The sequence below is a fragment of the Eubalaena glacialis genome, chromosome 3 (genome assembly GCF_028564815.1).
Source record: "Eubalaena glacialis isolate mEubGla1 chromosome 3, mEubGla1.1.hap2.+ XY, whole genome shotgun sequence".
Taxonomy (NCBI): domain Eukaryota; kingdom Metazoa; phylum Chordata; class Mammalia; order Artiodactyla; family Balaenidae; genus Eubalaena; species Eubalaena glacialis.
In genome coordinates this window covers 80,024,623-80,048,154 of record NC_083718.1, presented here as the reverse complement: position 1 = coordinate 80,048,154, position 23,532 = coordinate 80,024,623, and the positions used below count along the sequence as shown (strand labels likewise).

The window sequence follows — 23,532 nt, the reverse complement described above, 5'->3', positions numbered from 1 at the left end:
ACTGGAAAAAACTCAATGCCCATCTACTCATGTAAACACAAATTGTTATATATCCATACAATGGAATACCACTCGGTGATAAGCAAGGAATGAAAGCCTTATGGTAAATGAAAGAAGCCAGATGTAAACGAGTACATAGTGTATAAGTCCATTTATACGAAATTCTAGAACAAAAAATCTGACAGCAGATCAGAGATTTCATTGGGCTGGGGTTCGGGAGCAAGGATGGAGTAGCGGGTGGGACGTTATCTGCAAAGGGACACAAGAGAAGTTTGGGGAGAGGAAAATGTCTTTTGTTTTTTTTTTAAATTTTAATTAATTAATTTATTTATTTATGGCTGTGTTGGGTCTTCGTTTCTGTGCGAGGGCTTTCTCTAGTTGTGGCAAGCGGGGGCCACTCTTCATCGCGGTGCACGGGCCTCTCACTATCGCGGCCTCTCTTGTTACGGAGCACAGGCTCCAGACGCGCAGGCTCAGTAATTGTGGCTCACGGGCCCAGTTGCTCCGCGGCATGTGGGATCTTCCCAGACCAGGGCTCGAACCCATGTCCCCTGCATTGGCAGGCAGATTCTCAACCACTGCGCCACCAGGGAAGCCCCAAGGAAAATGTTTAAAAAAATTTTTTTAAATTGGGTGGTGGTTACACAGATGAACACATTTGTCAAAACTCATCAAACTTGGGGGAAGTTCCCTGGTGGTCTAGTGGTTAGGCCTCGGCGCTTTCACTGCCCTGGCCCGGGTTCAATCCCGGGTCAGGGAACTAAGATCCCACAATACCCATGGCACGCCAAAAACAAACAAACAAAAAACAAAACTGCATCAAACGAAGACATCGAACTAAGTGAACAAGCCAGACACATACTGTAAGGACAAATATTGTGTGATTCCACTTATGTGAAGTACCTAGAGTAGTCAAATTCATGGAGGTAGAGAGTAGAATAGAGGCGTTGGGGGAGGAGGAATGGGGAGTTACAGTTTAATGGGTACAGAGTTTCAGTTGGGGATGATGAAAAAGTTATGGAAATGGATGGTGGTGATGGTTGAACAATATGAATGTACTTTATGCCACTGAACTGTACACTTAAAAATGGTTAAAATGGTAAACTTTATATTATTTATATTTTACTATAATAAAAAAATGTAAAAGACCCTCATCGAACTGTACACTTTTAAGTGGGTACATTTTAAAATTTATGTCAATTATACTTCAATAAAGTTGAATTGTAAAAGGCGCCAAAGAAGAACGTACTTGTCTTGCTCTTCCTGAACTATTGTATATTTCTCTGTCTCGGTGGTTTGTAGAGGGAGCTCTGTAATCAGACGGACCACAGATCTTGGTTCAAATCCCGCTTTTGCCGCTTATGGGTGCCCTAATTACACGAACAATGCTATGTAAATAGAACCTATCTCGAGTTAAGGATTGAAAGCAGCAGCACCTAAAGGGCTAACGATGATGAAAGCAAATGTTAGTTGTTACGAAAATTGCCTCTGTCTCCTCAGAGACTGAGAAGGGAAGGGTGCCCCAAGAAAGGTGGGGTACAGGTTGTCGGCCTCCGGAGAGACGCCTTCTCCCAGGTCAGGTGCGCGGGCTGTGGGGAGGCGGACGCTGGCCGCCAGGTGGCGCCCGGCTCGGGCTGGCTCCGCGCAGAGGCTGCGGCGCGAGGTGCACAGAAGCGCCCGGGCCCTGGACCAAGGGGGCGGGCAGAGGCGGAGACTCCGCCGAACACTGCTTCCCAGGATCACACCCTCCCTCAGGGTGCTTTCGGGCGGCCAGAGAAGCGGAGAGGCCTTTTCCCGGTGCTCTTCTCCCAGTCTGGGATGCTGTCGGTCGGTCCCCGGGTTGTATCTTTAATAAGGTAACGGTTGTTGGGCCGCAGTGGGAAGGTGCCTGACGTAGACGATCTCATTGATTCCCCTCCACCACCCCACTTTGCAGATAAGAAAGCTGAGGCCGGAGAGGCGGAGTACCCCAAGGCCGCACAGCTGGTGAAGAGTCGAGGAGGGACTCGGGCCCGGGGCCCCTGCTCTTCTCCCCTGCTCATCCCCTCTCGGCGCCCGATCCAGGCTGTCGGGTCGGCCCGGCAGCTCGGCCTCAGTGGTCCCACCCCTACACAGCCTCCCTCCCGGGCATTCTGGATCTCCCCTCCCCCGGCTCCCGGTTTCCTTGTCAAAACTTCCTGCCTTGGCGAGGGCCCGAGTTCCCACCCCCTTCCTGCCCCCCGCCCCTCCGCGCCCCTCCCCGCCCAGCGATCCACAACTTTCGGCCACCCCGCCGCTCTCGCAGTCGGCCTGGGGCTCCACGCGGGGACCCCGGCCCTCTGCTCCTCCGGGCCCACCCCGGCGGTCCCCACCCCAGGCGGACGGCGAGAGAGGATCCCGAGGCAGGTGAGTGACCGCGCGCCCCTGGTCCCGCGACCACCCTGCACTGGGGGACCTCTGTGTGGGGGGGAAAAGAGAGACCGACAGAGAGACCTGAAGGGGATGGGGCAGTGGAGAGGGGCCAAAGGGGATTGGGGGTTTCCATCCATAATGAAACAGCATGTAAATGACATGCAAATGAAGCTGTTTCTTAGCCCCTTGTATGGGACTTTGTGTGTCCAGCGGCTGCCACCACCCCACTGGCCCCCTTTCAGGGCTGGAGAGAGAAGCCCTCTAATTGGCTGAAGGGATGTGTAGTGTTAAGAGCACCCACACTGGAGTCAAGGCTGCCCAGGTTCGAATCTCGACTCTTCTCCTTACTACCTGTAGGATCTTGGTCAAGAGACTTCACCTCTGTGTCTCAGTTTCTCATTTCTAAAAGGGGAATAATAAGATATAGTGCCTACCTTATGAGGTTGCTGTGAGGCTAAGATGAGCATAAACGTCTCCTGCTTAGAACCGTGCCTGCTCAGTGTTTATTACAGTGTTGGCCCTCTCCCCACCAGGAGACACGTTTGAGGCGGATGGAGGGAAGGGACCCAGGTTTACAGGTCCCTGGGGCTCATAGTTTTGCCGGTTTGAGGACGAAGAAGTTGGCCAAAGGTCTCAGGCATGTGGATCCCCAGAAAGCCCCATGGGCTGGTGTGTGTGAGGGGGAGTGAGGGTGGGGGGCCCTGGAGCCCAGGCCCCAGCAAGGCCATCCTCACCCCCACCCCATCTCCAGCCTCCAGTAGTGAACTTTCAGCTGTCCTGCTCTGGCCTTTTATGAGTGGCCTCTCCCGAGCTTGGGCTGTGACCCTAGTCCCCGGGGATGGGAACAGCTTGTGCTGGTCCGAGTTTCCCAGGCTCCCAGGCTCCCAGGCTCAGCCAGACCTCGGCTCCAGGCAGGACTGGGCAAGGGCTCAGCTCTCAACCCTGGCCTAAGCTGGGCCTGGGGGGTCGGGGAGCTGTCTGAGTCCCACCCCATCCCAATCCATGATACAGTCCCTCTGTGTGGGCACACGGGAGCCAGGGTGTGGGACAGCTCTCCTCTCTCCAGCTCTCTGTCCCCTGATGCTGCCTCTCCCACTTCTGAGGTCTCCCAAAGTCTACCCACTAAACTTGCCATTGCAGTTGGGGCTACCCTCCCTGCCACCTAGGAGCTGGGTTAACCAGGCTCCCCTCTGTCTTCCTCTCTTCAACGGGAGGTGAAGCCGAGGGTTGGCATCTGTTTCTACACTACCCCCCCCCACCACTTCCATCCCCTATCAGACTTTCCCAGAAGAGGAAACTAGCTCTGCAGGCAGCCCCATCCACAGTTCGGAAACCTGGATAGAGATAGAGGTCACTGGGCTGCTGTCTGCCTCCCCCCACCAACACATTCTGCTGGAGAGGGGACCTGGGCCAGGCAGGGCCTCCACCACAGTGCTCGGAGCTTCTCCTTTGAGTAGCCTTGGAAACCTTGAAAGAGAGCCCGCCCGGGATGCAAGAGGGGCCCTAGGGCCCATCCTAGCTCTGGGGAGGGTGTCCGTACCAGTCCTGGGGGAGGTACCATAGAGGCTTCTCTATGGGGGAGAAGCCAGCAGGAGGAGCAAGAGAAGACAGGGGAGGAGAGAGGGAAAGACAAAGACAGAGATATAGAGAGACAGAAATATGGAGACAGAAACCAACAGACAAAGAAAACACAGGCAGAGGCATAGAGACTTCTGGAAACAACAAGGCCCAGAGGGAAGCGAGAGGCATATTTGGAAAAACAGAGCAGAGACTGAGAGAAAGAACAAGAAGGTGGTAGAGGAGGTAAAACAGGAGGAAGTCCGAAGACCAAAGAGAAATCACAGGGGTAGAAGGACCTAAAAGGGGCAGCACAAGCCTTTGGTTGGCTGTGTGACCTTGGGCAAATTACTTAACCTCTTTGGGATTTCTTTTTTCTCTTCCTTCCTTCCTTCCTTTCTTTTCTTTCTTCCTCCCTCCCTCCCTCTCTCTCTTTCTTTCTTGCTTGCTTGCTTTCTTGCTTGCTTGCTTTCTTCTTTCTTTCTTTCTGCATGGCTTGTGGAATCTTAGTTCCCCTACCAGGAATTGAACCTGGACCCTCGCAGTAAAAGCGCAGAGTCCTAACCACTGGACCACCCGGGGAACTCCCTGGGATTTCTTCATCTACATAACAGGTGGCATAATAGCACCTACTTTCTAGGACTGCTGAGAGGATGAAAAGAAAGGATCCAGCTCACAATATACATTTAACAAGGGGTGGGAATTGGTGTTAGAGCACCCACACGTGGCCAGATGGAGGTCTCCAGAAACAGCACCTGGGTGGGTGCTGGGCCATGGAGCCTTGTGAGTCCCCTTTCCTGCCTGTGCCTCCTACCCCACCCCACATAGTGGCATCTGGGGCCTAGTCCGTCTGTGTAGGAGGTGGTGTGTGGATGGGCAGTGAGGGGCGTAGTCCCTGGGCCGGAGGTTCGGCATAAGGGCTCAGGCCCTGCGTGCGGGCACACTCCCTCCTCTCCAGGTGACTCAGTGCCCTGCACTCCCATGCACTCAGCCCAGAGGAACTTGGAGGCCAGCCCTGAGGAATTCCTGCCCGAGGTCGGGAGAGTAGGTCTGGAGACGCCTTTTACTTTGTAATGTTGGGAAGTTCTTTCTGAACTCCACCTTCCATCGACTTACCAATGTTGTGTCTTGAGGGCCCTAGAAGGAAGGTCCTGCTGTCTGGTGAGCTGGGGACAAGCCACAGCCTCCAAACATCTCTCCCTGTCCCCTGTTTCCCACAAAGTAAGGTTGGGCTTACTCAAGTCGGAAAGGATTTAGAGTTTATCAGTCCATTCACTCCACACAATGTTTAATTACTGCCCACTGGGTGCCACGCACCCTCCATGCGTGTGTGTAGGTGCTGGGGACACAGTAGTCAGGCAGGCAGAGAAGTGCCCTGACCCCACGGTGCTCCATTCCAGTGGGGAAGACAGACCTTAATAAAAATATAATGACCACGGGATGGGAACCTTCAGGGAACACCTGGGGGGCAAGCAGCCCACTAACAGAGCCTGGGACAGGAATGGAATTGGAGGCTGTCCCAGCCTGGTAGGGAAACCAGACTCACAAGCTGGCAGTCACAGATGGGGTACATTACCTCATCCGTCCATCAGACTTGAGGTGTTCCGGGGCCTGTGAACTCCTGACTTGACCTGGGTTAGTCCCACCTGACCCCAGAGGAGGGACACTGGTGCCTTAGGCTGGAGTTTGGGGAAGTGTTGGGCCTCTGGGGGACTGGTCTATGTCCAGTATGGAGCCGGCCTCAGGGAAGAACTGGGGTCCTTTGGGCCACAGGGGTCCGTGGTGAGTGTGCTAAGAGCCTGGAGGAGGGTCCAAGGAAAGGGAGGAACAGGTGAGGTGTGGAGCCACTGAGGGGGCTTCCAGGAGGAGACTGGCCTAGAAGGATGGGTAGGACCTGGGCATTCCAGGGGTGGCCTGGGCAGAGGTGGCCGTGTGGTGACAGGCATGTCCAGTGTGATGGGAGCACAGGAGCAGGAGCAGAGGCTGGCCACCTGGGCCCTGGGCGGCCTTTCCTGTAGCGTGGGGAGCCACAGAGGCATTAGAGAGAGGCAGTGGCCAGAGCAGAGCTGCGCTTTCCAACAGTATCTGGGGGTGGCGATGTGCAGGGGGAGCTGCTCCCTGGCTTGTGTCACCCCAGTGGTTACCTCCCGCCCCCCACTGCTTTGTTCTCTGAAGCAGATTCTAATCCTGCTGTTGCCTCTGCCGACCAGTTGGCCCTTGGGCAAGTCTTTTTACCTGAGGCCCTCCATGGTCTCTCCTGTGAAATGGAGAGGGGTATCAATCACTCCACCTGTGGGTGGTGGTGAGGGTCCGGACTGGCTCTAGCTTCCAGTAGGCACGTGCTGAATGTTTGGTGAATCAGAATCCCTGCAGTTTCTCTATTTCCTGATGAGTAAACAGGTCGGGCTGAGGACCCTCTAGCTTCTGTTTCCTGAGCCACAGAGAACACAAGGCCGGCCCCTCACCCCTGCTCCCTCCCCGCCCAGCCTCTGGAGCACATGCAGGCTTCCTGCCCCTCCATCCGGCAGACATGCCTGGCGTGCCGAAGGCCTGGCTTGGCTGGATGTAGGAGGGGCTCTGTGTGTGCGTGTACAAGCGTGTACACGGGTGTTCTGAGTGGCACGTGGAGCAGAGCAGTCTAGGCTGCTGGCGGAGCTGGGTTAGAGGGCATCCCTGTATGGGGAGGGAAGGGAAGTCTTTGGACTCAGGATCACACTGCTGAGTGGGAGGGACTAAGTGATCCTGTCTCCATGGCAAAGAGAGGTTAGGAAAGGGCACAGAGAACAGACACAGACACGGGGGAGATCCTGAAAGACAAGAGAGCTACAGGGCGAGGCAACCTTGGCACCAAGCTAAGACACAGGGCTCGATTTGTGGATCGTGGCTGGAGTTCAGCCTACACTCCATACCTGAAGGTGGATTCCCTAGTGCAGTGAACATACTGCACAACTGTACGTGGTAGGCTTGATATAGAAAAGGAAGGAGAGAGGCAGAAGAGACCAAGAAACTGATGGAGGAAGAAAAAACGACAGAAAGCAGAGAGTTTCTGATGAAGAGCAAGACAAAAGGCAAAAAGAAAGAGGCAGAGAGCCTAGAACTTGGAGGATTCTGTTTTTGCATCAACACATGTCCACTGAGCAGCCTCTGGTCTGAGGCTCAGTTCCAGGATGGTCATTGGAACCAACAGTTCCAACCCCCACGGAACCCTGGGAGATGTGGGGTGTTATTCTCCCATTTTACAGATGAGGAAATGGAGGCTCACAGGGCTCAAGTGACATGCTTGAGGTCATACAGCTTTTAAGTACTAGGAACTTTGGCCTCCAAGATGGGAAGGAGGGAGAGAGAGAGATACAGAGAGGAGGCACCAGTGGAAACAAGCAAGAAGCTGGAGTTGGTGCTCAGGCTGAGGGCTGGGGGGAAGTAGAATCCAGGCGTCCTGCCTCATCAACCGCCTTTGGCTTGAAGACTACCTGGCGGGCAGCCCATCGTTCTGGGGGATCAGGTTCTCTGGGGAGCCTAGTCCCCTCCCCTCCCCACTTCCTTTCTCTCTGTCAGCATCTAAGGCCCTATTCCCATTCCCGGATCATCCTGGGGATTCTTCAGGAAAAAAAAAGAAAGAAACAGCTTTTCCTGGAATTAATACTCAAAGAGTATGACAGTGCCAAGGGGAGTGGAGAAGGGGTGTGATAGGTGCAGGAAGAGTGGGGCTGAGGATGCCATCATGGAGACTGCAATTGTTCATTGAGCTTCTTATGTAGCTCTCTAAGCACTTATCTGTATCAACTCATTTATTACTCTGCAGAACAATCCTACAAAGGGAAGTACCATTATCCTCTCCATTTTAGAGATGAGGGAACTGAGAGATGGGATTCGAACCCAGGTTTGAATGGGGGGGTGAGAGGGGATGCAGAGCTCAGAGGGTATCCTTTGCTGTACCACATCCCGGAGAAGAGCAGCTGGAAGGGAGCTGGTGGGGAAGTTCCTCTTGCTGTCTCACTTCCATCAGCCCCACTCTTGCTCTCTGCCTTCTATAGACATGGATCATCTCCTGTCCACTAGGAACTCTACTCCCCTCCCAGAGGCCCCAGACTCATCCCCCTCCTCCTAGCAGGGTTAGGATTGGAGTACAGTGAGGGTAGGGGGACTCCCCACCAGAGGAATCAGGCTGAACAGGAGAAGAGAAGGGGAGGCGAGCTGGGTTGGGCCCTGTGTGGGCTTGGAGGCCGAGAGGGCAGGGATACTGGGGGTTCGAGCAGGCGGGACTGGGGACTGGTGGGGGGGGGGGCTGGCCAGGCGCCCAGCTGCTTTGCATCTCGAGGTGGAGGAGAGAGAAGTGTCAGCTCATTCTTGACTGTAAACACATCCCGGTTCCCACGCCTCTGATCGCGTTCTTGTGGCAGCCCCCAGCCCCATCCCCTTCTCCTGTCCAGCCCCCTGCCAGGCTCCCCCTCGCCATAACCAAGGCTATTACAAAGAGATGTAAAGCCCCTGGGATTCCCGCCTGGGCTCGGGAGAGCCTGGAACCACAGGGATGGATCTGCCAGTCTGGGTTTGGATCCCAGCTCTGATATTACTGGCTGTGTGGCCCTGGGCAGGGAACTTACCCTCTCCTTGCCTGTTTCCTCATCAGTAAAATGAATAATAATACCTACCACAGTGGGTTGCCGTAAGCTTTACACGAAATGATCCATATAAATTGCTCAGCACTCTGCCCGTGCCAACACAGTAAACAACATATGTTAGTTTTCCAATTGTGAGGGAAGGTGTGTGGGTCCCTCAATCCAGAGGTGCCATGGAGGAAGGGGGCTGAGTAGGGGAAAGGCAGGGGCCAACTGTATGGGAAGAGGGAGAAGGGAGCCTACAGTGGGGGCCCCTGGGGTCAGATGGGGACCCAGTAGTTGTCTGATTTAAACCCCTTGAAGGGGCACGTGTAATCACAATAGCCCCAGTTCTGCTGGGACTGGAGGTGCTGGGGAAGGGTGGGCCAGGGTCTCAGGTTCCCTAGCCCCTCAGGGACAAAGGCTCAGATGGGAACAAACCTAGGCAGCCAGGCTGGAGCTCTGGGCTCCTGGTCTGGCCTGTGTTCCCTCCTCAGGGTCTGGGGCTGGTGAGGCCAAACCCTGCCCCTCCCTGCCAGGATCCCCATCTCATCTCTCCCCTCCCTGCGGACCACCCACTGATCTCACCGACCCCATCCTGGCTTCCAGCCCCTTCCACTGACCAGCTGAGACCTTCTCTGCCCTCCAGTCCTACCCTGAGGCCCTTGGGAGAACAGAATCTCCCCACCCCTCTAGTTATTAGAGTCAACCCCCTGGGATTAGGGTCAGGCCCTCCTCATGCACCCCTGCCCATCTCGAGGTCCCTCTCAAAGTCCCCCGGGTGAACCATTTCCTCCAGAAAGTTGGTTAAGAGGAGGTGGCTGGTGGGAGGGGCTGCTGTAGATGAGAGGAAGGACAGCCCCTCCCCTTTGCACCTCATCAGGGCCTTCCTGCTGCAGGTCTTGTCCATGTCACCGCAGCCTCGAGCTCCAGAGACAGATCCAGGCCCAGGTAAGCCTGGGGGTCCCTGCGTGGCTGGAGATGAGGCTTGTCCAGGGACAAGGGTGATGACCCTGTATCCAGACAGATTGAGCTCCAATTGGAGGACAGGACCCCCACGCCAGGGGCACAGTGGGGGCTACAGGAAGAGGGGAGTGTGGACCAGACCGAGGGATGAAGAGGGGGAGATGCGTGGGGGGCTCGGGGTCCTGTCCATGGGCTTGCTGCCATGCACACTCGAGGGAGAAGTTCAGCTGGGATCAGACAGGGTGGGCCTGGGATCATGACCGGAGCAGGCCTGGGGTGAAGGGCAGAGTCTGGGGATGTTGGGAGAAGGAGCCAACTGTTGGGGAGGGAGCTGGGGGTTGTGTGGGTGGAAGGGCAGACTATGGGGGAAGTCTGAAGGACACTCCTGACTGTGGCCTGGCTCCCTGAGGCCAGGCTGCGTCCCTCCCCCCCCCACTCCCCACCCTCCCCCACATCCTACCTTCCAAGTTCAGGGTGGTGGGAGGACGGAGCCACCCCATGCTCCGCCCGTGATCATGCTCCCTGCTGCCCTCCCCACATACACACGTTCTAGCCAGGCTCTGTTTCCTGTTTCAGGCTCCATATCCTGAGCACCGGGATCCCCCAGGACACTCTCTGGGCTCCTCAGGCCCTGGGGCCCAAGGGCCCTGTCACCCTGCCTCTGGCTCACCTGAGTTTCTCAGGCCCCAGGATGCCATAGAGGCCTGGTGAGTTACCTGGGGACTGAGGATGGATGGAAGGGACACAAAAAAGACAACAGGTGGAGATCTGCCCTGGGGGAGCTGTGATGGGGCCACTAACCAGAGTCATGGGCAGGCCTTGCTGCTCTGCAAGACAGGAGCGGGGTTGGGGGGGATGGGGGGGTGGGTAGAAATTTGCGGTGGGTGGGAGGGAGCCTGGGGAGGAGAGGTGGGCCAGCCCAGCCGCTGAGAGGGTGGGGAGCAGGCTGGAGGGTTTACTAGTGGGGCAGAACGCAGCAGTGGGGTGCCGTTAGGTTAGGGAGCATCCCTCTGAGCGCTGCCCTGATGGGAGCTGAGAGCGGCCCGCAGGGACCCTGGGAGTGTGTGGGTGGAGGGTCTGGGGTGGGGCCCGGAGGCAGGCATTCCAGAGATACTCAGGGGGGTAAGGGGCCAGCTACCACGACCTTTCTCTCTCTTCTCGGGAAAATTATAAGCAGATGTGGGCGCCTCAGGGAGGCGTAGAGGAGGGAGCCGGGGCAAGTTAACAGAGAATCTGAAACTGGCGGGGCGGGGGGCGGCGGGTGCTCAAGGGCCTCCGCGGCTCCTGAGCTCAGGAGCGAGAACTGACTCCTCGGAGGTCCTGACCTGCTTCCCACCCACTGGGCGAGGCCAGGCGTGGAGGAGAGGGGAGGAGCCCATTTCCAGATGGCTGGTGGGTGGTCACAGGGAGGTGGCAGCTTCTCCTTAAGTCTGAGGCTAGGCTGGGGACTCCCTGGGTGATAGCACCTAAAGCTGGGTGCAGAGGTATGCTGGCAAGGCTTTAGCAACTGGCTTCGGTGGGGGGATGGGTGGGGGGGGTGGCCCTGATTTGTGGTGTTTGCTGATTTCCATGGTGCCGATTTCCACCCCCGTACTTGGTTTCAAGCTACTACTGTGACAGCACTGAACAAGGAGTTGGGAAGAGAAGTCATGATTGGCTCTCAGAAGTCAGTATGGGCCGTGCCAGCGCACCAGTGGTGGGGAGGGGCCTCCTTCAAGGTCACCTGGACCTAGCCCTACTCCCACCGCATAAAGCAGGAAGCCCCTAACAGCATCAGGGTGGTTTTGGCCTCTGCCTGCCTACATCCAGTGATGGGGAGCTCACCACCCGAGGTCGCTGGTTCCATTACAGAACTGCTTTGACCGTTGGAAAGTTCTTCCTCTAACTGAGCCCAAGTTGGCTTCCCTTATAACTTCCCTTCATCGGCTCCAATTTCACACCTTGGTATAATATCAAAGTGCCCTGGGTAGGGGCTGTGCTGGGGATTGGGAATTCAGGCACAGGTCCCTGCCTCTAGAGGTCATGGTCAGGGAACAGGCACTAGAACAGTGGCGTGTGGGTGAATGGCGCTGGGGTTCCTGGAAGGGATGGGTGGGGGCAGTCTGCCAGTGTGGATTGGGAAGCAGGGCAGGGAAAGAGGGGTGACACTTGGGCTAGACCTTGAAAGGTGAGTGCTTAAAGTGAAGAATGGGGGGAGGACGTCCAGACAGAGGAAACCGTGTGAGAAAGTCTCAGAGGCATGGCAGTGCTCCACCTGGTCAGGAATAAGACCTGGAGCCTGGGAAGCATGGGCCAGAGCACCAGAGCCTCATCTCTTCTGCCACCCCTGCTTGTTCTCTGCAGAGACTTGGTCCTCCAGGTTTGTGGCTGCAGTGCCCCTCACCTGCTCCACACCTGGCCCTGTCACAGGCCTCAGCAATGTCACTGCCTCTGCGGGCCCTCTTTCTCCTGGCCCTGGGCCTGGGGCTGGCTGGAACCCTCAACCCCAAGGACCCCAACACCTGCAGCTTCTGGGAAAGGTGAGAGAGGGCCCCTGCTGTGCCTTGAGGGCTGCAAGCCCCCAGCTCCCCATTCTCCCCACTGGGGCTCCTCTTCCCAGTTCCTTCCCTTGCTTCCTTCCCTTTCTCCAGCCCTCACCTCCCTCTAATTTCTGCTTCTACTCTCTCTGCTCCCCTAGATGGGATGCCTCTGACTCCATCCCCATCTTGATCTTGTCTCAGTCTCCATCTCAGCTGTGACCCTGTCCTTTCTTTATCCCCATCCCTTGGTCCCTGTGCGAGGCTAGCTGCAGGACAGAGCACAGTGTAGGAGCCATTCACTATGGGGCAAGCAGAGGGGCTGGCCCAGGGAGAGCCAAGGGGACAGGGTTGGGCAACAAGTCCCAGGGCAAGATTTGGCCAGAAGTGCTTCAACCCATCTCCATCAGCTGGGCCCAGAAGTCAGTTCTAGCTCAATTTCCCCATATAGGGAGAAGGAGGCGGCAGGGAATGGAAGGCTGGAATGGAATATTCCCAGGAATATTCCAACTCTGGGAGGATCCCTCCAGATTGAAGCGGGACAGATGGGGGGGTCCATCCTAGGCTTGAGGGAGCAAGCCTAAATATTCCCCACTGTGGCCAAGCCCTCGCACCCCCGCTCCGCTCTACCAGCTCAGGCCTCCCCCTGCCCTGGGCCCCGACTCTGTTCCCTGTCTTGCAGCTTCACCACCACAACCAAGGAGTCGCACTCCCGCCCCTTCAGCTTGCTCCCCTCGGAGCCCTGTGACCGGCCCTGGGAGAGCCCACACACCTGCCCCCGGCCCACGTGAGTGCCCGTCCCCCTCCATCGACAGATGGGTGCCAGAGGAGCTGCCTCGGCCCGGGCCTTGCCCCTCTGTACCCCCATTCTTTTCTCAGAACCTTTAGAGTTCAGAGGAAGCATCTGGCCCCAGGGCACTCAAGGCATGTTGTGTGTGGGGTATGTGTGTTTGGGGTGTGCAGGTGTGGTGTATTGTGGGCATGTGTGTGGACGGATGGAGGGCAAGGAGGGAATGTTCTATGCTACCCCAGCTCAGAGTGTTGGGCAGTGCCCCAGGCCTCCCCCAGTGCCGCACTGTGGAAGGTTGGAAGCCGGGGCCTCGGCAGGGAGGACTGAGGCCCACCTCTGGGTCTCCCCCAGCGTTGTCTACCGGACGGTGTACCGCCAGGTGGTGAAGACGGAGCACCGAATGCGCCTGCAGTGCTGCCGGGGCTTCTATGAGAGCAGCGGGGCCTGTGTCCGTGAGTCCTGGGTGGGGCCGTGGAATGAGTGGAGCCTAGGCCACCTAGTCCTTCCCTGCCCTCACCAGGGTGGGGCTACTCCTCTGCCCTCCGCTCTCGCCCTGTTGTCTCTAGGGACAAAGCTGCCACTTCATACCTCTGTCTCTAGCTGGCCCTACGTCTCTCCCACCCTCTCTCGCCATGTCCCTCAGCAGTCTCCGGCTCTGCATCTCTTTCTCTGGGCTGCCTGTATCTCTCTGTCACCGTGTCTCAGGACTCGGTGTCTGGCTCTCTCTCTCTGACTCTTCCCGTCCCTGTCTCTCTGTCGCTATCTGTCTCGACCGGTCGCCGTCCAGTCTCTCCTGTCCCCCGCCCCCAGCACCCTGAAACCCCCAGAGCAGAGCCCGCTCTGTCTGTCTCTCCCCTTCTCTCAGCCTTGGACCATCACCAGCCCCTACAGAGACCCCTGCCCAGCCTGAGCCCCCAGCCCAGCCCCTACCCTCTCTCTGGACAGCATCCATGTCTGGTCCCTACGTGAGGAACCCCGCCTGCCCATTTCCCAACATGGTGCTTCCAGAATTTCACAGAAAGGAGCTCGGGAGTCCAGAATCCTGAGGTCTTGACAAGCTCTGACCTGAGTTGCTTTACCCTCAGTCTTTTTGCATCTTAGAGGCAGAACTGCTGCTTGGCGAACTCCAGGTCCCTGGTGTGGGAGGAAGCTGGGGTTAGGCGTCAGAGAATAAAAGGTGGGTACGGCAGGGGTGGAAGCATCTTCTCACACACCCCCCACCCCATCTCTGCCCCAGCGCTTTGTGCTTGGGAGTGTGTCCATGGCCGCTGCATGGCGCCCAATCAGTGCCAATGTGTGCAAGACTGGCGGGGCGACGACTGCTCCAGTGGTGAGTGGCTGGTGACGGCAGGGCATGACCCCTTGTGCCTCCAGGGATGCAGAACCCTTGGGCACACCCTCCCTACCAGGGCACAGGTGCTTAGGCCCCCAGGGCGATCACCCAGCAGAGTCCCACTGCAGCCAGCAGCCTTTTCTGGAGGTGTGGTACAGGGGGAGGGGCCAAAGCCGGGCATGGGGGCATGTGTGGGGGCCAGGACACAGAGACGGGGACTAACTGGAGGCTGGGGAGGGGCAAGACCCCTGGTGACCCCCTTCTGCCCTCCCATCCCACAGCTTGTGCCCCGGGCGTTTGGGGGCCACAGTGTGACAAGCCCTGCAACTGCGGCAACAGCAGCTCCTGTGACCCCAAGAGTGGGGCATGTTCCTGTGCCTCTGGGCTGCAGCCTCCACACTGCTTTCGGCCCTGCTCCCCTGGCCGCTACGGCCCTGCCTGCCAGTTCAGCTGCCAGTGCCATGGGGCACCCTGTGACCCCCAGACCGGAGCCTGCCTCTGCCCCCCAGAGAGAACTGGGCCCAGGTGTGTAACGGGAGGAACACACACTAACGGGATCGCAGACACAGCGTGCACGGGCATACGTGGGGACACAAGGGGACTCAGCATCCCAAACGTGGGGATGGAGTCAAGAGGCCCAGATTCTGGTCCCAGCTTTGCTGCTCGCTGGTTGAGCAACCTTGAGCAAATCGTTGACTCTTCACGTGTTTGTTTCCGGTCTGTAAAATGGGAGCAGTATTGTCCACCTAGAAGGGTTGCTGTGAAGATAACATGAACTAGCGTGTGAGCGAAAGCACGTCCCAAATTGGGGCTGAGATAGGGACGCAGAGAACCCTACTGCAAGGCAGGGTGCAGGGAGAGCTGGGGAGTCACAGGAGGGAGAATGTGCATCTAGCTGGAGATCAAAGATCCAGCTTCATGGAGGAGCTCTGGAGTTGAGCCCTCAGGATAGAAAACCATGGCAGGCAGACGTGTTGCCCCCAGAGGGACTAGCGTGAGCAAAGGGAGGGGTGAAGCAGAGGGTGCGTGGAGAGCAGACACTCCACCCATGGCTCTTCGCTCTACCCCTCCTGATGGGGCTGGGTGTCCCTGCCATTTCCAGTCCTGGAAACGTTTGTTTCTTGATCCCTGCAGTACCCAACAGGGAAGGGGGGTGAGACTCGAAGGGTGGGTGTGACTCACTGAGCCCTGGAGTCGGGCCTTCCTCCTGGGGAGGGCCTGTGTGTGGTTGACCAGCCCTTGGAGGCAAAGGGGGAAGCAGGTACTGCTTGTTTACATACTGACCTCACCCCCTCTGCCCAACAGCTGCGAGGTGTCCTGTTCACAGGACAGTGTTGGCTTCTCCTGCCCCAGCACCCCTCCTTGCCAAAACGGGGGTGTCTTCCAGGCCTCTCGGGGCTCCTGCAGCTGCCCACCTGGCTGGATGGTATGAAGGGTGGGGCCTGTGGGTATGAATTCTGTGGGTGGTTCTCTACAGGGCTCTCAGGAGGATGTGTGTGAGGGGGGTAGGCTGTGTGGGCCCTGGAGAAGTTTGAGGGTTTGGGGTGTAGGGGTGTTGATGGGTCCTGTGGCCATGGGGAGGGGGCTGGGCTCCTGGGGCTCTGTCGACCTCTCACCCCTACAGGGCACCATCTGTTCCCTGCCCTGCCCCGAGGGCTCCTATGGACCCAACTGCTCCCAGGAATGTCGCTGTCACAACGGAGGCCTCTGCGACCGGTTCACCGGGCAGTGTCACTGCGCTCCGGGATACACAGGGGACCGGTGAGTGGTGTTGGCCTGGGGTGGGAGTGGGCTGGGGTGGGCCGGGGGCGGCGGCGGGAGGCGTGCCCAGGCTCACTCCCGCGAGGCGCCCAGGTGCCGCGAGGAGTGCCCCGTGGGCCGCTTCGGGCAGGACTGTGCTGAGACTTGCGACTGCGCCACCGGCGCCCGCTGCTTCCCGGCCAACGGCGCGTGTCTGTGCGAACACGGCTTCACTGGGGACCGCTGCGCCGAACGTCTCTGCCCCGACGGCCTCTACGGCCTCAGCTGCCAGATGCCCTGCACCTGCGACCCGGAACACAGTCTCAAGTAGGCCGCGGGCACTGTGGTCAAGGGGTCTGGAGGCCAATGGGAGAGGCCTTCGGTGCTGAAGCCACCGGAGTCACAAAAAGGACCTAGGGCGGGACAGATGTCACAGAAGGGAAAGGGGAGGGGCCTCGGGGACGGGGAGAGACCACTGTCGGAACAGCACCGAGCCTCCCCGATGTCCCCCTCAATTCGGCGATGCTCGGCTCCCACCACGCGGAGGGGGCGGGGAAGTCGACCTGCGGACCCGGGCTCAGACCGCGCCGCGCCCCCGCCTCCGCCCGCAGCTGCCACCCGATGAGCGGGGAGTGCTCTTGCCTGCCGGGGTGGGCGGGCCTCCACTGCAACGAGAGCTGCCCGCAGGACACGCACGGGCCCGGCTGCCAGGAGCACTGCCTCTGCCTGCACGGCGGCGTCTGCCAGCCCGACAGCGGCCTCTGCCGGTGCGCGCCCGGCTACACGGTGAGGCGCGCCCCGCCGCGAGGGAGGTGCCGGAGAGGCCCAGGAGCCCGCCCGCTCCTCTCACTGGTGCTCCCGCCCGCTCTCAGGGCCCGCACTGCGCTAGCCTCTGTCCCCCTGACACCTATGGGGTCAACTGCTCCGCACGCTGCTCCTGCGAAAATGCCATCGCCTGCTCGCCCATCGACGGCGCCTGCGTCTGCAAGGAAGGTAATGGGTTGGGGTCTCCCGGAAGGAGATTTGGGGGCGGGGCCATGCGAAGAAGGGAGAGTCCAAGGGTAGGGGCAGGCCAAGGGTAGGGGAGAGGCTGCAGGGTAAGGGCGGAGGCACTGGTCAGCAGCTGGACTGCTGGGAAAGTAGCCAGGCTACTTCCTTCCTGGAAAATCCGCTTTGCTTTTTTTCAACCACAAAAATCCCAATTGTCCTTAAAGGCCCAGGCCAGAGGTACCTCTTTGCAGAACATTCCTCATCCTCAGACATACAGAATCACAGAATGGCAGATCCAGGAAGGGCCTCGGAGATCTACCAGGGGTGCCACATTGGCAACCTTTAGGCTAGATTCGGACACAGATATGTTTTGTTTGACTAGCTCTCTATCACATTTAGCAAAAGTCCAGTCTCCAGTCCCCACTCCTCCCTATTGTCTTACACATGATCTGGAGAACTCATTTAGTTACCTGTTGGGGCCTCTGTAAGCATTTGGGTTTGCTGCCACCCCCCTTCATTTTGCAGAAGAGGCAACCAAGACCCAGAAGGTGGTGGTGCATCCCCAGCGGTCTTTCAGCCTTCTGTCCAACATCCAACAGTTTCTATGCTTGTCTCCTATGCGGCCATGGGCATCCCCACCCCCCGCCCCAGCTCATAGCGCAGAGCCTGGCAGAGCCAATGCCCAGTGTGTGCTTGCTCAGGAGGGGAGCCAGGTCCCCATGCCTACTTGCAAGTCCCCTCTTCCAGGTTGGCAGCATGGTAACTGCTCCGTGCCCTGTCCGCCTGGAACCTGGGGCTTCGGTTGCAATGCCAGCTGCCAGTGTGCCCATGAGGCAGCCTGCAGCCCCCAAACTGGAGCCTGTACCTGTACCCCTGGGTGGCACGGGACCCACTGCCAGCTCCCCTGCCTGGTAAGTGCACAACCGTCTGCCTGCCTGGGGGAGGGAAGGGCACAGCACCCCCCAGCTGACTGGCCTGTCCTACCCTCTACTCCCTTCCAAGAAGGGGCAGTTTGGTGATGGCTGTGCCAGTCGCTGTGACTGTGACCATTCTGATGGCTGCGACCCTGTTCACGGACACTGCCAGTGCCAGGCTGGCTGGACAGGTGAGCGTTCTGGGTGTCCAGGCCCCAGGCTTACTGTGGAGTTGGGGGACGCATCCCACAGGACGTGTGTTCAGAAGAAACCCTATGGAAGGGGGGCCACAGGCCAGGCTCATCCTACCCCTCTCACAGGTACCCGCTGCCACCTGCCCTGCCCTGAGGGCTTCTGGGGAGCCAACTGTAGCAACACCTGCACCTGCAAGAATGGGGGCACCTGCATCCCTGAGAATGGCAATTGTGTGTGTGCACCTGGATTCCGAGGCCCCTCCTGCCAGAGATGTGAGGCTCCCTCCCCTCCCCCTGCCTGCCAGCAGTAATGTGCAGTGCAGTGTCAGATGCCTGAAGCTCCCACTCTACCCGTCTTGGTCTCTTGTGCTGACTCCAATCTTTGGGCCGGTTGCTGCAGTGGGAAGGAGGGAGGGAGAGAGTGGGGTCACGGGCTGACTGAGGGTTGGCCCCTGCCCCTGGTCACCACGAGCCCCTTTCCCCCAGCCTGTCAGCCCGGCCGCTACGGCAAACGCTGTGTGCCCTGCAAGTGTGCTAACCACTCCTCCTGCCACCCTTCGAATGGGACCTGCTACTGCATGGCTGGCTGGACAGGCCCTGACTGCTCCCAACGTATGTGGTGGCTCATGTGTCTGAGCATGTGTGCATGCTGAGGGGGTGGGCTGAGGACCAGAGGCTTCCGTTCCCCTGCTCCTGGGTATAAAAGCCTCTGAACCCACCTTGATTCAGCCATTTATATAAACACTATAAACAAATATTTATTGGGCATCACCTACATGCTGGGTATTGTTCTAGGTGCTCAGGATGCAGCAATGAACAGATCAGGGAAAAAAATTCCCTGCCCTTCTGCATGGGAGGCCTGAAAAGCAGTGTTTGTATGGGGGCGGGGAAAATCATAAGCTCAGTTTTGGACATGTTCTTTTTTTCTTTTGGATTGCCAATTTATTTTTATTTATTTATACATGGCCTCTTTCCCACATAAATATAAGAAGGACATCATGGAAAAAATTAGTCCAGAAAACCGAGTCAAACAAATTTTAAAAAGGGGAAATGAGAAGCAGTTACCATGAAAAAGATGGGCAAGGTAGAGGGAAGTAATCTTGGACAAGACTTTTTCCATAGAATTCAGTAACTACTATTAGATTTTTTGCTAGTGTCAGATACACAAAAATTATGCCTTGAATAGTATAGACAATTATTTCTCTCTTATGTTAAAAAAAAAAAAAAAAGTCCAGAGCTAAGCAATATAGGATAGTTTGGAAGCCTTTGGTTGTCTGGCCCTGGTCACGTTATTTTGAAAGTCTATCAGATAGGCAAGTGCAGAAGTTAAGCAGGCAGCTGGGCACGTGGGTCTGGAGTTCAGGCAAGACACAGGGCTGTGGGTAAGCATTTGTGACTCATCAGTGTGTAGATACGGTTCAAAGCCTTGGTGCCCCTGGGGAGACCAAAGCTGAGCTGAAGAGGTCAGCGATGCTGGGGGCTGAGAATTCACTCAGGAGGGGCTGGCCCTGCCCGCCAGACAGGCTCCAACCTTGTCTCCTGCAGCGTGCCCTCTAGGACACTGGGGGGCCAACTGTGCCCAGCTCTGCCAGTGTCGCCATGGTGGGACCTGCCACCCCCAGCATGGGAGTTGTTTCTGCCCCCCAGGCCGGACCGGACATCTCTGCTTGGAAGGTACCAGCAGAAGGGGAACTCCATGCCCCTGCCTCCAAGTCAGCCCTAGCCTGAGGAGGGGACTGCAGTTCCCTGGCCCCTCTGATCCCCGCCTGCCTCCTCGGCTCTCTAAACAGGCTGCTCTCCAGGGATGTTCGGCGCCAATTGTTCCCAACCATGCCAGTGTGGTCCCGGAGAGAGGTGCCACCCAGAGACTGGGGCCTGTGTGTGTCCCCCAGGGCACAGTGGTGCCCCCTGCAGGATTGGTGAGTTCTCATCTAGCCCCCTCCCTACCCCCACCCCGCCCCGCACTGTCCCCAGGGAACCAGGACACAGGTACATGCCCAGGTCTCTGCTAGGTGGTACCCTTGTATCACCCTGCCTCCCTACTGGGGCCTCTCCCATGCACGCATCCCAAGCTCACCAGTAGGGCCAAGACACTGTCCTGAGTGACCACCCCATCCCACACAGGAAGCCAGGAGCCATTCACCATGACGCCTACCTCTCCGGTGGCCTATAACTCACTCGGGGCAGTGATTGGCATTGCAGTGCTGGGATCCCTGGTGGTGGCCCTGGTGGCGCTGTTCATTGGCTACCGCCATTGGCAAAAAGGCAAGGAGCACCAGCACCTGGCAGTGGCCTACAGCAGCGGGCGACTGGACGGCTCTGAGTACGTCATGCCAGGTGAGCTGGCCCGGGGGCGGGGACGCACATGAGTCGCTGGCTCTTAGGTACAGGGCAGATGGGGTGCGGGGCTCCTGCATCCCTCCCTGGACCTTGTAGGTGGGAAGCGGGGAGTTGGAGAGAGTCAGAGAGGCCAGAGAGGCTGATTATGGATCTCCTGGAACAGAATGACTGTCTTGGGCCCAGGCTTGTCTCTGACTGGGCAGGTCACCCTGCAACTGTGTCTGTTTGTGCAGATGTCCCTCCGAGCTACAGTCACTACTACTCCAACCCCAGCTACCACACCCTGTCACAGTGCTCACCTAACCCCCCGCCCCCTAACAAGGTCAGTGTTGGGGGCGGGGATGCACTGTGGATGCCCTGTGGGCACAGCCCGGTTCTCCGGAAAGCTCCAGCAGTGCACGTGCCTCTCCCTGTCCCACCCCTCCCCTGCCAGGTTCCAGGCAGTCAGCTCTTTGCCAGCCTCCAGGCCCCTGAGCGGCCGGGTGGAGCCCTGGGGCATGATATCCACGCCACGCTGCCTGCTGACTGGAAGCACCGCCGGGAGCCCCCTCCAGGGCCTCTGGACAGGGGTAGGAGCCTGGGGGCCAAGGCCTCTGGTGGGGGTGGACGTGTACAGCCCAGCGTCCTGCTCCATCTGCGTGCGTGTGTCCGTGGAAGGGGATTCTGGCCTCAGTTCTAGAGGAGGTGGGACCTTGGGCAGGGGACCAGGGGCCTGATTGCAGGTTGCTTTCTCCTCCTCAGGTAGCAGCCGCCTGGACCGAAGCTACAGCTGTAGCTACAGCAACAGGAATGGCCCTGGCCCCTTCTACAGTAAAGGTGAGGGCAGGGCAGGGCGGGGCGGGGGAGCGAGGGAGGGAGCTGCGCTGGGGTTTAGGGGCCAGTGCCTCCACCGAGCCTGACTTCTTTCCCCTATCTTTAGGGCCCATCTCTGAAGAGGGGCTGGGGGCCAGCGTGGCTTCCCTGAGCAGTGAGAACCCCTACGCCACCATCCGGGACCTGCCCGGCCTGCTAGGGAGCCCCCGGGAGAGCAGCTACATGGAGATGAAAGGCCCTCCCTCAGGGTCTCCCCCAAGGCAGCCTCCTCAGCTCCGGGACAGCCAGAGGCGGCGACACCCCCAGCCGGAGAGAGACAGTGGCACCTATGAGCAGCCCAGCCCCCTGACCCATGGTGAGCCTTCCTTCTCCACTGGGGCAGAGAGAACAGGGACAAGGGAGGTGGGAAAAGAGAAGGGACAGAGGGCGAGAATGCGGAGTCGGCATGAAGTGGCAGCAAGAGCAAGGCCTTTGGGGTCAGACTTGGGCTCAAACCAGGCATGATGTTTGGGAAGTCACACTGCCTCTTAGAGCCTGTAGGTGGCAGTACCTCCCTCACAGGGCTGAGGATTTGAAATGGTGGTTTTACAGCACCTGAGTTGTAGACTTGATACCCAGAAAAGCTGGGAACAAGGCAGGTGACGGAGTGTCCTCCTATCCTGTGAGGTGGGCAGGTCGAGATGGCCTCCCTCCCTGGCAGCTGAGGAGGCTGGCCTATAGCCAGGCACTATGCATCCGTCTTTGGGCAGAAGAGGCTGGAGAGGGCAGGAGAGTGGTGGGAAGGGGAGGAGCCACCTCCTTCTCATCTTCTCCCCTCTCTGTCTCCAGACCGAGACTCTGTGGGCTCCCAGCCCCCTATGCCCCCGGGCCTGCCTCCTGGCCACTATGACTCACCCAAGAACAGCCACATCCCTGGACACTACGACTTGCCTCCAGTACGGCATCCCCCGTCACCCCCACTTCGGCGCCAGGACCGTTGAGGAGCCAAGATGGTGTGCAGAGGTCAGCACACCGGTTCTTCGCTGCTCAAGGCTGAGGACAGAGCCCGCTGTACCCTGCCAGGAGCGGGGAGAGGACTGGCCGGCCATGAACACGAACATGTTTAATAGAGGAAGTGAATGGAGAGGAGATGGGAGCCTGGCTCCCAGGTTCTACCATGGGAAACACTGGTCAGCAGGAAACCTGTGTTCCTTTCCCCCAACCCATTGCTCCCCAAGGCCCCCAGGGCCCTGTATACATAAACTGGCGGGTTGAATGTTGCTGGATAACTCTGATTTCAGATTGCTGTAAGAAGTGTATATTGGGTAACTTTTCTGTGCACTCCCGGGCTAGGCTCTGTGTGTGCGTGCATGCGTGTTTTCAGAGGGGTACCAGGCACTGATCCTGTCCTGGGGCACTCACTATATAGTGGAGAGGCAGCCCAAACCCAGTTAACTCTGGAAATAGCCTGACTGGCCTCCCTGCATTCGTTTGGTACTCCCGCCAACCAACTGCTTCAAAATACAAGCTGGTTAGGTTACCCCTGCCTGAAAGTCTCCGTGGGTGCCCCATGGCCCTTGGGCTACAGTCAAAATTGTCCAAAGCCTTAAAGGCTTTGCTGGCCTGGCCTGCCTGTCTCTTCAGCCTCACTCTGAACTGTGTTCCCTGCCACTCTGCTCCAGTCACACTGGCCTCTACGTCCTCCTATCAGCCACACGTCTTCCTACTACAGGGACTTGGCACATCTGGAATGCTCTTCCTCCCCCACTCACCTGTTAACTCCTGCTTGTCCTTCACACCCCGTGTTCTCTTTCACAGCACTGATTACTGATGCGTTCATGCACCAGTTACCTGCAGAAGGCCTACAGGGTGCCAGGCACTTCTGTAATGTGTTGCTTTTTAGTGTGATTATTTGATTAATCTCTGCCTCCCCCACCAGACTCTAAGTTCCCTGAAAGCAGGAATCCTGTGTTTATGTTCAACATTGACTCCCCTTGGCACGTGATAGGCACTCAATAAATGTTCCCCCAAAGGCTGAGTGGCTGAGTGAGTTAAAAGTACCAGTGGTAAGTGCTGGCAAGTGCTAGGATGGCTGGGCAAACTGGTGCACTGAGAGCTGAAAGACTGCATAGGTCAGAGTCTTCCCCAAAGGGTGGCGTTTCTACAGGGGAACAGCACAAAAGCTCAAAGGTGGGAAGGTCTGGCAGTGGCGGTGGGGGAGGGGAACAGACTGGAGTGGGGAGGCTGGAGCCCGGAAAGCAGAGGGGAGAGAGTATACTCTGATGGGGGCCCGGCAGGGTCTAGGCTACCTGAGGACTTTGAATCCAAGGTTTCTGGGAAGCGTTGACTCGCCTCCTAAACTCGTTAGCGGATCAACTAAGTCCCCAGACCTCCAGGAGGCTACATAGATG

General features: G+C 58.0%; 1 protein-coding gene across 3 annotated transcripts; it reads left to right on the top strand.

Moving 5' to 3' along the window:
* Nucleotides 1–1,771: 1,771 nt before the first annotated feature.
* Nucleotides 1,772–23,159, top strand: PEAR1 (platelet endothelial aggregation receptor 1). Of its 3 annotated transcripts, none has more exons than XM_061183274.1 (26): nt 1,772–1,856; nt 1,937–2,385; nt 9,446–9,497; nt 10,089–10,219; nt 11,856–12,031; nt 12,711–12,815; nt 13,170–13,270; nt 14,056–14,148; nt 14,433–14,676; nt 15,457–15,577; nt 15,776–15,912; nt 16,006–16,218; nt 16,503–16,677; nt 16,764–16,884; nt 17,629–17,792; nt 17,884–17,986; nt 18,116–18,262; nt 18,476–18,601; nt 19,535–19,663; nt 19,780–19,908; nt 20,114–20,326; nt 20,563–20,651; nt 20,763–20,898; nt 21,071–21,145; nt 21,249–21,497; nt 21,971–23,159. In XM_061183274.1, the coding sequence occupies exons 5-26, from the start codon at nt 11,931–11,933 to the stop codon at nt 22,120–22,122; spliced, it is 3,123 nt and encodes a 1,040-aa protein (XP_061039257.1). In that variant the 5' UTR covers nt 1,772–1,856; nt 1,937–2,385; nt 9,446–9,497; nt 10,089–10,219; nt 11,856–11,930; the 3' UTR covers nt 22,123–23,159. The 3 variants fall into 3 exon arrangements, with proteins under 3 accessions (XP_061039257.1, XP_061039258.1, XP_061039259.1); XM_061183275.1 differs by having other exon boundaries at nt 9,430–9,497; XM_061183276.1 differs by lacking the exons at nt 1,772–1,856; nt 1,937–2,385; nt 9,446–9,497; nt 10,089–10,219; nt 11,856–12,031 and having other exon boundaries at nt 12,758–12,815; nt 13,198–13,270.
* The last annotated feature ends 373 nt before the right edge of the window (nt 23,160–23,532 follow it).

What these genes read in the sequence shown, in the direction of transcription:
- PEAR1 (XM_061183274.1), top strand. Translation starts at nt 11,931, where the DNA reads ATGTCACTGCCTCTGCGGGCCCTCTTTCTCCTGGCCCTGGGCCTGGGG. An exon ending in TGGTGCCCCCTGCAGGATTG is followed by an intron (nt 19,909 to 20,113) that starts GTGAGTTCTCAT and finishes CATCCCACACAG; the next exon opens with GAAGCCAGGAGCCATTCACC. An exon ending in GCCCAGCCCCCTGACCCATG is followed by an intron (nt 21,498 to 21,970) that starts GTGAGCCTTCCT and finishes CTCTGTCTCCAG; the next exon opens with ACCGAGACTCTGTGGGCTCC.